Source organism: Nyctereutes procyonoides, unplaced genomic scaffold (assembly GCF_905146905.1).
Source record: "Nyctereutes procyonoides isolate TBG_1078 unplaced genomic scaffold, NYPRO_anot_genome, whole genome shotgun sequence".
Lineage (NCBI taxonomy): Eukaryota > Metazoa > Chordata > Mammalia > Carnivora > Canidae > Nyctereutes > Nyctereutes procyonoides.
Genome location: NW_026575134.1, coordinates 33,389,706 through 33,407,164, shown reverse-complemented (window position 1 = coordinate 33,407,164; position 17,459 = coordinate 33,389,706). Strand labels below are relative to the sequence as shown.

General features: G+C 35.9%; 1 protein-coding gene across 1 annotated transcript in view; it reads left to right on the top strand.

The window, feature by feature from the left end:
* CAPRIN1 (cell cycle associated protein 1) overlaps positions 1–17,190 on the top strand; it is a 37,692-nt gene extending 20,502 nt beyond the window's left edge. Inside the window, exons 7-19 of the mRNA XM_055300843.1 lie at positions 368–505; positions 2,956–3,008; positions 3,086–3,172; positions 5,201–5,356; positions 5,439–5,547; positions 7,179–7,240; positions 7,732–7,842; positions 8,067–8,216; positions 9,110–9,260; positions 11,794–11,988; positions 12,635–12,735; positions 13,748–13,811; positions 15,352–17,190. Of these exons, the coding sequence (XP_055156818.1) occupies positions 368–505; positions 2,956–3,008; positions 3,086–3,172; positions 5,201–5,356; positions 5,439–5,547; positions 7,179–7,240; positions 7,732–7,842; positions 8,067–8,216; positions 9,110–9,260; positions 11,794–11,988; positions 12,635–12,735; positions 13,748–13,811; positions 15,352–15,416 (1,442 nt within the window). The 3' untranslated portion in view covers positions 15,417–17,190. The remainder of the gene's footprint in view (positions 1–367; positions 506–2,955; positions 3,009–3,085; positions 3,173–5,200; positions 5,357–5,438; positions 5,548–7,178; positions 7,241–7,731; positions 7,843–8,066; positions 8,217–9,109; positions 9,261–11,793; positions 11,989–12,634; positions 12,736–13,747; positions 13,812–15,351) is intronic.
* The last annotated feature ends 269 nt before the right edge of the window (positions 17,191–17,459 follow it).

Sequence of the window (17,459 nt, the reverse complement as noted above, 5' to 3'; positions counted from 1 at the left end):
AAACTTAGGGAGGGCAGATACTGTGTCTTACAAATCTTATTGTAGCCCTATTGCTTAGCACATTGTCCAACATATAGGTAGGTGGTAAATGAATAAATGATAATTGTCAGCTTTTTGTTTTGAACTATTTTAAGTATATAAAATTAATTTTTTTTGAAGTTAAATATATAAAATTTAATACTAATAGGTTCTTATTCTCTGTCATTCCATAATTTCTGTTGTTGTTGGACTCTAAGGTTTTTTGTATGTATGTTTCAGTAACAGTTGATAAGGTTTTTTTCTAAAGCAACATTTTGTAGCATGCTGAATCTTATTCAGGTCAGGCATCCTGAGATAGTCTAACATTATAATTCATATTCAATTTTAGATAAAGCACTAAAGGAAATTGTTGAGCGTGTTTTCCAGTCAAATTACTTTGACAGCACTCACAACCACCAGAATGGGCTATGTGAGGAAGAAGAGGCAGCCTCAGCACCTACAGTTGAAGACCAGGTAGCTGAAGCTGGTAAGTACTTAGGTGGATATGAGCTTAGTTTACCATCCTGGTTTTACTTTCTTTGCCACAAGTTCAAGCTGTACATTTATTTAGCTATATGTGTATGCTTGAGGTTTTGTTTTGTTTTTTTTTTAAGATTTTATTTTTTGATTAGAGAGCACAAGCAAAGGATGGACAAAGGGAGAGGGAGAAGCAGACTCCTTGCTGAGCAGAGAGCTCTCTGTGGGGCTAGATCTCAGGACCCTGAGATTATGACTTGGGCTGAAGGGACCTGCTTAACCAGCTGAGCCACCCAAGTGCCTCTGCACACTGAGGTTTTTAACAAAACTTTAAGTATGATGAAATATTAAAACAATGTGTATTAAGAGTTATTCCCAGAAGTATTAAGTATCAGTCATTTAAGGGTGCCTAGGTGGCTCAGTCAGTTGAGCATCTGGCTCTTAATTTTTTTTTAAAGATTTATTTATTTATTTATTTATTTATTTATTTATTATTTATTTATTTATGAGAGAGAGAGAGAGAGGGAGGGAGGGAGGGAGGGAGGGAGGGAGGGAGGGAGGGAGGGAGAGGCAGAGACACAGGCAGAGGGAGAAGCAGGTTCCAAGTCATGGGACTTGGTCCCGGGACTCTAGGATCGTGCCCTGGGCCAAAGGCAGGCACCAAATCACTGAGCCACCCAGAGATCCCCTGGCTCTTGATATTTTGGCTCAAGATCTCAGGGTTGTGAGATTGAGTCCTGCATCTGGCTCCATGCTGGGTGTGGAGTCTGAGATTCTCTTCCTCTCCCTCTAGGGGAATTCCCCCCCCCCCCCCCCACCAAATAGCAATCATTTATTTACTGGTCTTATTTTATTTTATTATTTTTTATTTTATTTTATTTACTGGTCTTGATCACTGTTACAAACTAATTTTTTTTTGTTGTTGTTGCAGTATTACTAGACTGGACGATAATTGAGGGGAAATGTTGTAGGGCTTTTTAAGTACATTGTGGCTGACATGCCCAGATTTATTATTATTTATCACGCTAGTGTATAAAGTGAATAGTATGGGGGCATGTGTGTGTTGTGTGTTTTAAATGTTGAGGTTATTATAACTCTGTAATTCTGAACTTTATACTTTTTTTTTTCATCTTTTTAACCTATTTGTGTCTTTATATATAAATGTGATTCTTGGGGCACTTGAGTGGTTCAGTGGTTGAGCGTCTGCCTTCAGCTCAGGTTGTGGTCATTGTCAGAGCATAAATTTTGTAGTGGTTATAAAGCATGGATTTTTGAATCAGACTGCCTGGATTGAAATCTTGGCTTTGACGCTTATTAGCTATGTAACTTTGGGCAAGTGACTGAATTTCTCTACACCTCAGATTCTCTGTTTAGAGAGCAGTATGTGGGGACGTCTGGGTGGCTCAGTGGTTGAGCATCTATCTGCCTTTGGCTCAGGTTGTGACCCTGGGGTCTTGGGATCAAATCCCACATCAGGCTCACCTCAGGGAGCCTGCTTCTCTCCCTCTGCCTATGTCTCTGCCTCTCTCTCTCTGTCTCTCATGAATAAATAAATAAAATCTTAAAAAAATAGAAAGCAGGGGATCCCTGGGTGGCGCAGCGGTTTGGCGCCTGCCTTTGGCCCAGGGCGCGATCCTGGAGACCCGGGATCGAATCCCACGTCGGGCTCCCGGTGCATGGAGCCTGCTTCTCCCTCTGCCTGTGTCTCTGCCTCTCTCTCTCTCTCTCTCTCTCTCTCTCTATATATCTATATATATATATATATATATATATATATCTGTGTGACTATCATAAAATAAATAAAAATTAAAAAAAAATAGCAATATGTGAAGTATGTTTCTCGTGTCTGGCACATAGTAGGCACTTTATGCAAGTGTTAACCTATTAGATTGAAATTAGAAGGGGGACTCCCAGGTGGCTCAGCAGTTGAGTGTCTTCCTTCGGCTCTAGTGTGATCCTGGGGTCCGGGGATCCAGTCCCACATCGGGCTTCTCATTGTGAGGAGCCTGCTTCTCCTTCTGCCTATGTCTCTGCCTCTCTGTGTCTCTCATGAATAAATTAAAAAAAAAAAACTTAAAAAAAAATAACTAGAAGGGAAGATTGCACATTGGTGGAATTTATGGTTGCAGATCAACAGAAGGAAGTCTCCTACCCACCTTTAACTCCTTTTACCAAGTGATTAAAGTATGAGAGTAAGATTTTAATCTGTATGCTGCTTTATAGTATCACTTCTAAGCCAAGAGAAGTTTTAATTTAGCTCTTTATTGGCATTATACCTCATCCAGTAATTACTGTTGAACCTATTTCATTCTGGAATAAACGGTAAAGAACACTCTTTCTAAATATATTATTGAAAGAATGATAAAATACGGAGACTTATAACCTATTTGAAATTTAAATGAATTGTTAATTTTAAAAAGATGTTGTTACATTCATGTTTATCATTTTTTAACCTCTTAGAGCCTGAGCCAGCAGAAGAATACACTGAACAAAGTGAAGTTGAATCAACGGAGGTATGATTTTTATTTAACATTAGCTTTCTTTTTCTGCCTTTCAAGCAGAGCTCTCAAACATTTACTTTGCTTTGCAGTATGTAAATAGACAATTTATGGCAGAAACACAGTTCAGCAGTGGTGAAAAGGAGCAGGTAGATGAGTGGACGGTCGAAACGGTGGAGGTAAGCATCCTCTTGGTTGCAAGGTCGATGTCCTTTGTTTTTATTAGTAATGTTTAGCTCTCTTAAGAACAAATAAAGATTATTAGTCCTTTGCAGTGTTAGTGCATTTATTATCATAACAAACTTGATAAACATAACAAGATCATTATGTTTAAAAGATAATTTATGCCTGTGGATGTTTAAAAGAATCTCTGCTGCTCCAGCTACAGAAAACTTCTATATAGTTATTTGTGTATAATTTTTTTTAAAGTACATGATTTGTGTGTTTTTCATACCAAGTTGCTCTATAAAAATCTGAGCTTCCACATGGATAGCTTTCAGAAAAGGCCCACCTCCTAAGGGGTGTGTTGGAATGTCATCTTAGACTCCTCCTTTTCCCTAATACTCTAGACTTCCTCTAGTGTTTCTTAATTCTCTTGCTCAGCTGACATTACCTGTTTTCAGAGCCTAATGTCTAGTTCAGGTACTCCCCTTCATATTTTTCTTTTCTGACTGCCTCAGGCCGTATTTACTTTTACAGGTCAATTATTAGAAAAGTTAGTTTTGATTAAGTTGCTTTTACTTGAAATTTTTAGAGGGTGCTGTGTTACCTATAAGATAAAATAAAAATTCCTTACCAAGTTTGTCCTTGAGGTCCTTTTCCATCCCCCTTTTAGGTGACTCCTTTTATATATCTGTGCTTTTCTCTTCAATATTACTGTATCAATATCATTCTCCAAAAGTGTAATTGTACCAGTACCTATAGCTCTTTATTGATGTACCAAAATGCATTATTGATAGATTCAGTAAAGAACTTGTCCTTTACTTAGAGAGTTACCTAGTTTGGATGAAAACACTGTCCCACAAAGCACTAGCAAGACTGTATTTATTTCTGAATTACGCGAGGGAGTTCAGAAATGTTAGAGGAGGGTTAGAAGAAAAATAGATCTGAAAGATCTGTAGAGTGGTGATTTTTATAAGAGGTATGCAAACCCCCTGGGCCTAGACTAAGTAGATTTGGTGTATTTTTTTAGGGGAGTGAGGTAGTAAGTATATAATAGCATGGATAGAGAGGTAGAAATGAATTAGCTTATTTGCTTTATTGAATACTAGGAATGAAAAGCATGTGTTGGCAAAGTAGGAAGGTTTGGGAAGTAAACAGTGCTTTTAGTTAAGTACTTTTTGCATGTTACTGGGAGAGAAAAATGTATTCTCATATCTAGCACTGTGCCAGCATGGTTTGTTCTTAAGTACTTAGTTGGTAGGGCCTTTCTAAAAGCTATTCAGATGGAATTCTAAGGAATTTTTTGAGCATCGTGGTGAGATGACAGATCAGTTAGTTGATCTTCATGGTAACAGTTTAGGTAGTGATTATTATCTCATTATTGCTTATAAAAGAAGTAAGGTTATGATTTATCCAGGCTCATCAGGTATGACTTGCCCAATTTTAAAAGTCAGAGAGAATGTTAATTTGATGTGATTTAGACTTCCCGGAAGAGCAGAGAGTTACTACAAATAATCAGGAGAAATGATTAGATCTAGGAAAAAGGTAGGTATAGTGAGCGTTGGCTTTTGTAGCAAGTTAGATACGGTGCTAGGGCTTGATCCTATCGTATTGGCAGAGAGAATGAAATGGTAGGAACCCAAAGTTTGATGATAATAATAACTAACTTTTCTTGAGTGCTGACTATATATGAGGTACTGAGATGAATATGTATTTGATAAATACAGATTTAATTACCGTAGAAGGTATAGCAGGTTAAGCACAATACATTCTTGGGGGAAGCAAGTATAGGTAATCTTTGAAAGCAGTTTATAAAGTAAATCTGAAGAGCTACATGGTGATCCTTTGGAATTGAGAACACCATAGAAGTGATAGCACTGAATGTTAAATTTATCATTGTGGTCAGTTTGAGTAACTACATTAAAACCCTACTATTCTGTTTACAGTGTAGTGTCCTGTATAGTTTGAGTACCTGTCATGATGGTTATGAATGGAGCTCTTGTATTTTCCCAGTCTGCAGCTTTTTCCCACTTTTTTCCCTTTAGGTGGTGAATTCACTCCAGCAGCAACCTCAGGCTGCGTCTCCTTCAGTTCCAGAGCCCCACTCTTTGACTCCGGTGGCTCAGGCAGATCCCCTTGTGAGAAGACAGCGAGTCCAGGACCTTATGGCGCAGATGCAGGGGCCCTATAATTTCATACAGGTAGGTGGAGTTGAGGCAGAACTACCTGAAGGTTTAAGTGTTTACATTATTTCATTTAATTCCATCATATCCTAAATTGTAGGATTCAATGCTGGATTTTGAAAACCAGACACTCGATCCTGCCATTGTATCTGCACAGCCTATGAATCCGACACAAAACATGGACATGCCCCAGCTGGTTTGCCCTCCAGGTTAGTTATGGTATATTCTTATGTGAGGAACATAGGGCCAGCACTTTCAGGTTTTTGTAAAGTATGTGAAAATTAATTTTTACCTTCTAATGTTTGCTTAACTCTTGGATCTTGTGTCTTTTAATATGATAAGAAAATGTTATTGTTTTTCCCTGTAATATGAATAACTGTAGTTCTGTTGCTTTTTTTAAACCTTTTATTATCATACATAGACTTAAGTACATGTAAATGTGGTTTGATGAGTTTTCACAAACTGATCACACCAGCACCCAGAAATGGAACATTACCTGTATTCCAGAAGCCTATTTGTGTCCCTTTTTAGTCACTGGTTACCCTCTCTTCCAGCCCTGTGGGAACCATTTCCTGATTTGTAACATTAAGACCAATTTTGCTTGGTTTTTTAAACAAAATTAAGCATAAAAATAATAGAGGTATTTTTTCTCTGAAGGATGCTTAGAGCTTTTTAGGAGAATTTCTGAACATTTTATTTACATGAATAAAAATGAGATATAACAGTGTGAAGTGGGTAAGGGGATGCTTATGAGGAAAGGGGAAGAAGATAGGCCAAAAGATAGTTGAAGTTTCAAACTCTTACTAGTCTTAACACCATTATTAGAAATAGCAGCACTAAATAGACTTGTTGGTGTCTTGTACTGGGTTAAATGGACCATCTTTTTTCGGGACCATTAATAATTTTGAGTCTTGGTTTCTTTCCCAGAACATGTCATCATTAAGGGCACAAAAGTGGAACTGTATAAAATAACATTTAATGTCTTGTAAATCTTCAGTGTCATAAAAGGAGTTGCTGAATAGAAGCATGCTTAAGGACACAGTTAACTTGTTAAGTTAGGATTTCTCCAAAGTGTAAAGGGAGCTCATATCTCTCATAGCTCTACCAAAAGTTAGAAAACATATCAGGATTAGGCCTTCTGTAAAGGAATCAGAGTTCCTATTACTAGTGTTCATTTTCTGAATTCTGTTCAGAGGAAGAAAGTTTGTATAGCTGGAAAGTTGTGCCAAAATCAACACATACACCATTGATATAACCTGTAAGCTATTTCGATACTCACTTAATACTGAGTTCGTTAGCCTCTCCAGTGAAAATGGGTGATTTCTAAATGACTAACCACAGATCCTGTTATCTTTGATTCATTAACCATGGTTGGGGAAGGGAGTTAGAAGACTGGTGGGAGTGACCGTATGCACACTGAATTGAATATAGGATTTTTAAAGGTAGTATTTTTATTTTTTCCCATGGAAGTATTTATGATTATATTGCAAGTTGATAATGTTAAAATATTACTTAGTTATTACCTATCTAAGGTGTTGAGTAAGGCTATTTTCATGGGTAACTCTGGCATTGATTCCTGCGTGTTCTGCTGTATACTTCTTTGTTAGTGGCTTTTTCACTAATGTCTTCAGCAGAACTCCAAAATAAAACTCATTGTGAGAGTTGACTAATAATAACTACCAGGAAACCAAAATGCTCACTTGACAGCTTAACTCCTACCTATACTTTGCCAAATTATTTTCATGATTACTATAAAGTTTTCTTTTAGGATTTGGCTATAGACATTTTCTCTGAAGAAATTTGATTTTAGATAACTGGGTTTTTTTGGTGAATTTTACAGTTCATTCTGAATCTAGACTTGCTCAACCTAATCAAGTTCCTGTACAACCAGAAGCTACACAGGTAAGAGTGACAGAAATAGTGCTGCAGGTTTGTTTTTAATCAGGTTTTGGGTCTCTTTCTTAAATTATGAAAGTCAGGTATGAATTTTATCATTGTCTAAGTCTGGCATGGGTAGGTTCAGCCTTTAAAATTTCCATGTTACATTTACTTTTGTTTTAATAACTTAAAAAATACTGTCTTTTTGCTAAGTCTCTTGTTTATAATAGTTTATTATAAGGAGAGATGCTTTTTCATTTTGAACTGAGTAGAATTTAAGAAGACATATTTTAAATGTCCTAATTCTAAAATTTAGATATTGCCATTTAGAAGCATTTGTTGGGAACTTCATAACTGGACTTGGGTTTATTTAACATTCAGCTTTAATATTAGAAGCACTTTTTTTGCAGTTAAGTTTCATAGTCTCTTTAACGGGCGTATCTGTTTCTTAGCCCTGTCTGTATTAGACTTGATTTATAACAGAAAGCAGCTTTGATTGCTTTATTTCTGTGTAGGTTCCTTTGGTTTCATCTACAAGTGAGGGGTATACAGCATCTCAACCCTTGTACCAGCCTTCTCATGCTACAGAGCAACGACCACAAAAGGAACCAATTGACCAGATTCAGGCAAGTTTCTGTTACTAGGTAACATAAACTTGATGAGGCACTTATTCATGAATTGGGCAGAGGTAAATACTGTTAATATTGTGACTCTTTTTGGACCTAATGCATGCAATACAGTATTTTGCTTTTATGAAATAGTTGAATTTCTAAACATACTAAGACTTGGATAGTAGACTTGGCTAAGTTTAGTTTACCACTAAAGTGTATCTATTCATTTTGTGTTATAGGCAACAATCTCTTTAAATACAGATCAGACTACAGCGTCATCATCCCTTCCGGCTGCTTCTCAGCCTCAGGTATTCCAGGCTGGGACAAGCAAACCATTACATAGCAGTGGAATCAATGTAAATGCAGCTCCATTCCAATCCATGCAAACGGTAATTGAACTAACATTAAATGCCTAGTGTATACTATGATCATGCCAGAGTCGCAACAAAAAAGGCCTTCTCTTAGCTTTGTGTTTGAGTGTGCATCTATCCTAACTGTAGAGTATATTTAACTGAACATAAACTGATTTTTTTCCTGCTCCCAGAGATAAATTTAAGTCTTAGGAGTTGTGTGCTCACATCTTCCTGTTTTATCATTTCATTCTTTTCATTTGACCAAAACTAAACATGAAGAAAAGTAGACTACTACTGTGTGTGTATATAAATCATTGCCTAGATTTAACAGTAGTCTACATTTTTCCATATTTGCTTAATCTTTTATTTTTCTCAAGTTTCACATAGTAAATTTCACGTTATAGTTTGTGCTTTTTTAGTTAGTAAGCATCTCTAAATTGCAGAATTTCTAGAAAATGATGTTGAAAATAGTGTAATGGGATGCAGCTAAATCAGTGCTCATGGGAAAGTCCATAGAGTTAAATATTAAAATATTAACTTTTGATTAAAATGTCAAAAGTAAAAATGAATAAAATATTCAGTTCAAATTTAAAGTTCATAGAATTAATTTATATAAGTGACATGTGTATCCGTGATTTGCATCTTTTAAAAAGCTTTCTCATTTATAATAGCGTTTCCAAGGCTGCTGATTGTGTGTCTTTTTAGATTTTGATCCCTACTTAGGCTCTTCTTTAAACGTGTGTGTGTGGGGTGTGTGTGTATGTATACATACACACACACAGAGAGAGAATGTATGTGTTTGAGACTTCTGTAATGTATTTACATCTGAGGTAAAACCAGCATTGAGGTCTGCCTTGTTAAAAGCAGGGAAATTATTAGCAGAAAGGGATGAAGTAATCATTTATTTTATTTACTTTACTTACTTACAGGTGTTCAATATGAATGCCCCAGTTCCTCCTGTTAATGAACCAGAAACTTTGAAACAGCAAAATCAGTACCAGGCCAGTTATAACCAGAGCTTTTCTAGTCAGCCTCACCAAGTAGAACAAACAGACCTTCAGCAAGAACAGCTTCAAACAGGTAGGAAAACGGGTGTCACTTCCTTGGCTGCTTGCTTTCCAGCATAGTTACTGACAGTAGTAGAATTTAGATTTTGGGGTGGCAGTGTCTAAGAGTTTTGTTTTAGTAGACCTTATAGATTTTTCATTATACATCCTGAATTAAATCAAGTCCATATGTGAATTATTTGCATTTATTTTGGAGACCTGACACCAATTTTCTTTTGATCAGTAAGCATTCATAATATTTCCATTTCATTCTGTGATTTTAGTGGGACTAAACTTGTTACTTAAATTATGATCAACTTTACTTTTAATTGCTAATTAAGTGGGGGCAGGTAGCATGATAGCTGGTAGGTAGGAAGTCAGTTTTGCAGTTAAGAAGCAGTAAGGAGTTGCGTTGGTTATCAGGATAACTGCAAAAATCTTTAGTTAGGATAAAACATGCAAAAATCTCCTGGTAGTTATATATGGTAGACAAGGTTGAAACAAAGTGTTTGTTGGTAAGTAAAGTCATTCCTAAGTTGGCTAGTTACCACTTAATAATGAAGATAAAGATAAATTGTAGATTTCTTTAAGGCATGAAATACCTTACCTGCTTTTCGGTCTTTGGTTATGTAGAGCCCAGGTTGTTTAATTGGCATCCCACAACAAGCTAGCAAACCTTGCTAATAAAATCATAGGAGTTTAATTTTACCAGACTGATTTAAATAACTATGAAATATTCTAATTGCCAATTCCTTGATCGACTTGGATCAACATTATGGATTTTTCAGTATTAAATTTTTACATATCCTTGTAGTATTCAGCACCAGTAAATAGTAGGGAGTCTGAATCAGCTGTAATCTGATACGTATTTATCCGTTGTGCTGTGTTCAGCTCCTGAGTGATTAAACTGGGCTTCGTGCTCTCAGGCTCCTTTAATTATTGCCATGTTCTCATAAGCATGTCAGCACAAAGTCTAAAGGCCCCTAATATTATACGTGTTCCACAGCAAATTGTACTATGTAGTCAGGAACAACCTGAAAGAGGGATAATGGCAAAATTCTAGCTATTATTTATGGACTTAGAGTTTATGCTGTACCAAACACTTTGATAGAAATTCTGGTGGCTTTTTATTTTATTTTTTTAAGGAATTCTATTTTTAAATGAAGAACACACTTTAATTGTATTGCTGTGAGTTTTCATGCAGTCATATTTGACCAAGACTAATAAATTTCTTACTGATAAAGTTGAGTTGAAAATTTACTTTTGACTACTCTCTACATGCATGTGAATGAATCTGTTCAGATAGAAGATGTTACCTATAATCATAATACTTGTGTGTAATTTTGAATTTGGAGAATGTAGTGCAAGGTAGTCTGTAGAAAGATCACCCTGTGAATAGTATAATTGGTCCATTAATTGCATAGTTCAGAAAGGAGCCATTACCCCTTCTCCTAGGCATGCTTGCGCTTTTTTCTTTGCAAAAAAGCGTTGTAAGAACTGATAAATGTGTTTGGGGTTTCTTGAAGATATAAAATGTATCAGGTAAAGTTTTTCAAGAATTACACCACCTTTTCTCTCTGCCTAAACATGGGAGGTTTGGTTGGGCTGGCAAGCGGCTGGCTGATTTTTTTTTTTTTTTTTTTTGTTCCTGGGGTGTGGGCCTTCCCTTTAGTGTCTGCCTTCCTCATCTCCCAAAGGTAGTTTTGCATCCTGTTTTTCTTTTTTATCATGAATTATAAGCAGACAGGTACCTCAAGATATAATTTTTGAAGATTTCTAGATTCTAGACTTATCCTCCTTGTGGAAGGAGAGGGTGTGCAAGGTTAGTATGAACCTTCTAGGATCCTCTCTTTACCTCATGAGGTTGGGTGCCAGCATGAGCACTATTTAACTGTCTTGTAAATTGGTTGTACTTAAAATACTTGAAATGGAATCAGGCCTTAAGGGAGGTGTAAGTTGAAGGTGTCTGCTGATTTATCTTTATAATTACTGAAATTCCACCATATGCTTGTCTAGCTTTGGGAGAGTATGGTTTTGTGTGTTTCACTAAGTATCAAGGGAAATTTAAAGGGGTAAGAAAGCTTTTATCACTAAGGAGCTTTATAGTGAAAAGAAATAATTAAATGATACAAAATGGTAATTGTGATGTTCCAGTATGTAAAGTTTCCTTTGAATTATTGTAGGTCTCTTGTGTTATTAGGCAGATGCCCCTCAGAAGATGTTTAATAATACAGGTTTTCATTTCATTTGGAAAGATAGAATTTTGTGCTCTCACACATTTGTATGTGCTTCTAAAGGTTTGGAATTGTTGGAGAATTCTATTCCCTTTAGCTTATTAATTATGGGTGGGAGAAAAATGGAGATTTGATGACTTAATTAATGTATAATTTTCCCTATTGTTAATATGAAAACTTAAAGACAATTTGAAGAGAAAGTATTTAAAGACAACTCTTAAACCAGAAAACGTGAGAGAACAGATTATAATGAGCTGTTTGTGTGTGGTGTGTGTGTGTGTGTGTGTGTGTGTGTGTGTGTGTGTGTGTACACATTTTTTCTTTTTATTACAGTGGTTGGCACTTACCATGGTTCCCAGGACCAGCCCCACCAAGTGACTGGTAACCATCAGCAGCCTCCCCAGCAGAACACTGGATTTCCACGTAGCAGTCAGCCCTATTACAATAGTCGTGGTGTGTCTCGTGGTGGTTCCCGTGGTGCTAGAGGCTTAATGAATGGATACAGGGGCCCTGCCAATGGATTCAGAGGTACCAAAAAAAAAAAAAAAAAGTTCACGTTCTTTTTCGGTTTGTAAAGTATATAGAAATATGTATTACAGTTTTGGTGAAAGGTAATGTATTTGTCTACATTAGTCTCTGTACAACTTAAACATTTTTAGGCATTTTTTAAAAAGATTTTATCTAGAGAGAGAGAGAATATGAGCACGGGGAGAGAGGGAGAAGCACGGTCCCCACTGAGCAGGGAGCCTGATGCAGGGCTCAGTCCCAGGATCCCAAGATATGACCTGAGCTGAAGGCAAATGCATAACTGAACCACCCAGGTGCCCCTGTTATAGGCATTTAAATTGACAAAATTAGGAATGGATTATTTGTATGTGTCAAATCCATGTTTTCCATGTTCTCTAGGTGATAATTGCTTTTCATACTTTATGAGACTTTATGGGGATTTTTGTGTATGTGGGATGTGTGTGCATGAATGAATGGGTAAAAATGTCCTCTTCTAAGGAAGTTAATACTCAGAAATTTAGGAACAGATTGGATCACAATAGGAAATTAGAAATTAGGTTCAATAACTAGCATGGCTTACAGTTTTTCAGTTCTTACCTCCATCAGTAGTGAGAAATAAAAATTCCTTGCATAGATAAGAAAATTATTTTCTTGTCCTAAATTTTAGGAGGATATGATGGTTACCGCCCTTCATTCTCTAACACTCCAAACAGTGGTTATACACAGTCTCAGTTCAGTGCTCCCCGGGACTACTCTGGCTATCAGCGGGTAGGTAGAAGTTGCTTTAAAATATAAACTGACCTAAATATACCAATGAAATGGACAGATGTGGTTGTTTGGACTTAGTAATTAAGTAATTTGGGGCTAATTTTGTACCTTTGTACAAGATACTTTATTATGGAAAATGATGACGCTTGCTTTTCTTAGCATTCAATATAGGTACTCATTTAATAGAGTCCGTTTAAAATGATTTTATATGCACTGTTGGTGGGATTGCAAATTGATGCAGCTACTGTGAAAAACATTATGGAGGTTCCTCAAAAAACTAAAAATAGAATTACCATATGACAGTAATTCCACTATTGGTTATTTACCCAAAGAAAATGAAAATCCTAATTCAAAAACATATATGCACCCCTTTGTTTATAATAGCTAAGATATGGAAGCAATCCAAGTGTGTCCATCAATAGATGAAAAAATAAGAATAATATATATCATATATAGATATATGAGATATATATATATATATTAATCATACCACATTTGCAAGAACTTGGATGGACCTAGGGGGTATAAGGCTAAGTGAAATAAGTCAGAGAAAGACAAATGTACAATTTCACTAATGTGGAATTTGAGAAACAAAGAGATGAACAAAAAACCACTCAATTGGGTAACAAACTCAGTAGTTGCCAGAGGGGAGGTGGAGAGGGGGATGGGTGAAATAGGAGATTAAGAGTACACTTATCTCGAGCACTAAGAGATGTAAAGAATTATTGAGTCATTATATTGTACACCTGAAACTAATATAATACTGTATGTTAATTATACTTGAATAAAAATAAATTTGTGTAGGAGAAAGTGATTTTTAAGAGTAGAGAACATCTCATTGAATGTTCTTGAGAATACAGAAGTACAATTACAGATTAACTTCTAGCTTTACTATATTATGAAATGTGTAAAAGGATAAGGAAGAATTTTGTGTTAAGACAGAATAGATAGATGGGTAAGCAAGCATTAAAAAAATTACCTTTTCTTCAGTACTAACTAGCTTGTCTTTTAGGATGGATATCAGCAGAATTTCAAGCGAGGCTCTGGGCAGAGTGGACCACGGGGAGCCCCACGAGGTAATATTTTGTGGTGGTGATCCTAGCTCCTAAGTGGAGCTTCTGTTCTGGCCTTGGAAGAGCTGTTCCATAGTCTGCATGTAGGTTACATGTTAGGAATACATTTATCATTACCAGACTTGTTGCTAGGGATTAAATGAAATGCTCTGTTTCTAAAACTTCTCTTGAACCCAAATTTAATTTTTTGAATGACTTTCCCTGTTACTATATAAATTGTCTTGAAAACTAGAACATTTCTCCTCCTCAGAAAAAGTGTTTTTCCAACTGCAAATTATTTTTCAGGTCCTAAAACCTGCTAAATGTTTTTAGGAAGTACTTACTGAAACATTTTTGTAAGACATTTTTGGAATGAGATTGAACATTTATATAAATTTATTATTATTCCTCTTTCATTTTTGAACATGCATATTATATTTTAGGGTCAGAAATCCTTTAATGGCCAAATAAGCCATAGTTACATTTAGAGAACCATTTAGAAGTGATAGAACTAACTGAAATTTCAATGCCTTTGGATCATTAATAGCGATATAAATTTCAAATTGTTTCTGACTTTTAAATAAAACATCCAAAATCCTAACTAACTTCCTGAACTATATTTAAAAATTACAGGTTTAACGAGTTTCTGGTTTTTTTTTCTCTTACCATAGGAAAACTGTTTCCTGTTTGGCCAGGAAGTCAACCTGTGTAATAATTAGAAGTAGCATTTCATATGATCTGAAGTTCTAAATGGTTCTCTGATTTAAGGGAAGTTAAATTGAATAGGTTTCCTCTAGTTATTGGCCATAACATGTATAAAATGTATATTAAGGAGGAATACAAAGTACTTTGATTTCAATGCTAGTAGAAACTGGCCAGCAAAAAGGTGCATTTTATTTTTAAATTAATGGATCACTTGGGAATTACTGACTTGAAGTATCAAAGGATATTTGCATGTGAATGTGGGTTATGTTCTTTCTCACCTTGTAGCATATTCTATGAAAGTTGAGTTGACTGGTAGCTAAAAATCTGTTTTAACAGCATGTAAAAAGTTATTTTATCTGTTACAAGTCATTATACAATTTTGAATGTTATGTAGTTTCTTTTTAACAGTTTAGGTAACAAGGTCTGTTTTTCATTCTGGTGCTTTTATTAATTTTGATAGTATGATGTTACTTACTACTGAAATGTAAGCTAGAGTGTACACTAGAATGTAAGCTCCATGAGAGCAGGTACCTTGTCTGTCTTCACTGCTGTATCTATTTCCAACGCCTGATGACAGTGCCTGACACATAGTAGGCACTCAATAAATACTTGTTGAATGAATGAATGAATGAGTACTGGTGGAATACTCCATTAGCTCTACTCTTCTTTTAGCTAGAGAACATGAGCAAATTTGCGCATGACAACTTCCAGGACAGGTGAACACTGAAGAATTGACTTCTTAAACCTAATAATGTGGTGACAAGCTGCCCACATGCTTCTTGACTTCAGATGAAAATCTGCTTGAAGGCAAAGCAAATAATATTTGAAAGAAAAACCAAATGCCATTTTTGTCTTCTAGGTCGTGGAGGGCCCCCAAGACCCAACAGAGGGATGCCGCAAATGAACACTCAGCAAGTGAATTAATCTGATTCACAGGATTATGTTTAAACGCCAAAAACACACTGGCCAGTGTACCATAATATGTTACCAGAAGAGTTATTATCTATTTGTTCTCCCTTTCAGGAAACTTATTGTAAAGGGACTGTTTTCATCCCATAAAGACAGGACTACAATTGTCAGCTTTATATTACCTGGATATGGAAGGAAACTATTTTTATTCTGCATGTTCTTCCTAAGCGTCATCTTGAGCCTTGCACATGATACTCAGATTCCTCACCCTTGCTTAGGAGTAAAACATAATACACTTTACAGGGTGATATCTCCATAGTTATTTGAAGTGGCTTGGAAAAAGCAAGATTAACTTCTGACATTGGATAAAAACCAACAAATCAGCCCTAGAGTTATTCAAATGGTAATTGACAAAAACTAAAATATTTCCCTTCGAGAAGGAGTGGAGTGTGGTTTGGCAGAACAACTGCATTTCACAGCTTTTCCGGTTAAATTGGAGCACTGAACGTTTAGATGCATACCAAATTATGCATGGGCCCTTAATATAAAAGGCTGGCTACCAGCTTTGACACAGCACTATTCATCCTCTGGCCAAACAACTGTGGTTAAACAACACATGTAAATTGCTTTTTAACAGCTGATACTATAATAAGACAAAGCCAAAATGCAAAAATTGGGCTTTGATTGGCACTTTTTGAAAAATATGCAACAAATATGGGATGTAATCTGGATGGCCGCTTCTGTACTTAATGTGAAGTATTTAGATACCTTTTTGAACACTTAACCGTTTCTTCTGACAATGACTTTTGTAAGGATTGGTACTATCTATCATTCCTTATAATGTACATTGTCTGTCACTAATCCTCAGATCTTGCTGTATTGTCACCTAAATTGGTACAGGTACTGATGAAATATCTAATGGATAATCATAACACTCTTGGTCACATGTTTTTCCTGCAGCCTGAAGGTTTTTAAAAGAAAAAGATATCAAATGCCTGCTGCTACCACCCTTTTAAATTGCTATCTTTTGAAAAGCACCAGTATGTGTTTTAGATTGATTTCCCTATTTTAGGGAAATGACAGACAGTAGTTTCAGTTCTGATGGTATAAGCAAAACAAATAAAACGTGTTTATAAAAGTTGTATCTTGAAACACTGGTGTTCAACAGCTAGCAGCTTATGTGGTTCACCCCATGCATTGTTAGTGTTTCAAATTTTATGGTTATCTCCAGCAGCTGTTTCTGTAGTACTTGCATTTATCTTTTGTCTAACCCTAATATTCTCACGGAGGCATTTATATTCAGAGTGGTGATCCCTTCACTTAGATGCATAGGGAGAGTCACAAGTTTGATGAAGAGGACAGTGTAGTAATTTATATGCTGTTGGAATTTGTGCTAGCAGTTTGAGCACTAGTTCTGTGTGCCTATGAACTTAATGCTGCTTGTCATATTCCACTTTGACTTCATGGAGAATTAATCCCATCTACTCAGCAAAGGCTATACTAATACTAAGTTAATGGTATTTTCTGTACAGAAATTGAATTTTGTTTTATTAGCATTTAGCTAAGGAATTTTTCCAGTAGGTGCTCAGCTACTAAAGAAAAACAAAAACAAGACACAAAACTATTCTCAAACATTCATTATTAGACAACTGGAGTTTTTGCTGGTTTTGTAACCTACTAAAATGGATAGGCTGTTGAACATTCCACATTCAAAAGTTTTTTGTAGGGTGGTGGGGAAGGGGGGGTATCTTCAATGTTTATTTTAAAATAAAATAAGTTCTTGACTTTTCTCATGTGTGGTTGTGGTACATCATATTGGAAGGGTTATCTGTTTACTTTTGCAAATGAGTATTTCTCTTGCTAGCACCTCCCGTTGTGCGCTTTAAATGACATCTGCCTGGGATGTACCACAACCATATGTTAGCTGTATTTTATGGGGAATAGATAAAATATTTGTGGTTTATTGGGTAATCCCTAGATGTGTATGCTTACAATCCTATATATAAAACTAAATTTGCTATCTGTGTAGAAAACAATTTCATGACATTTAAAATTGAA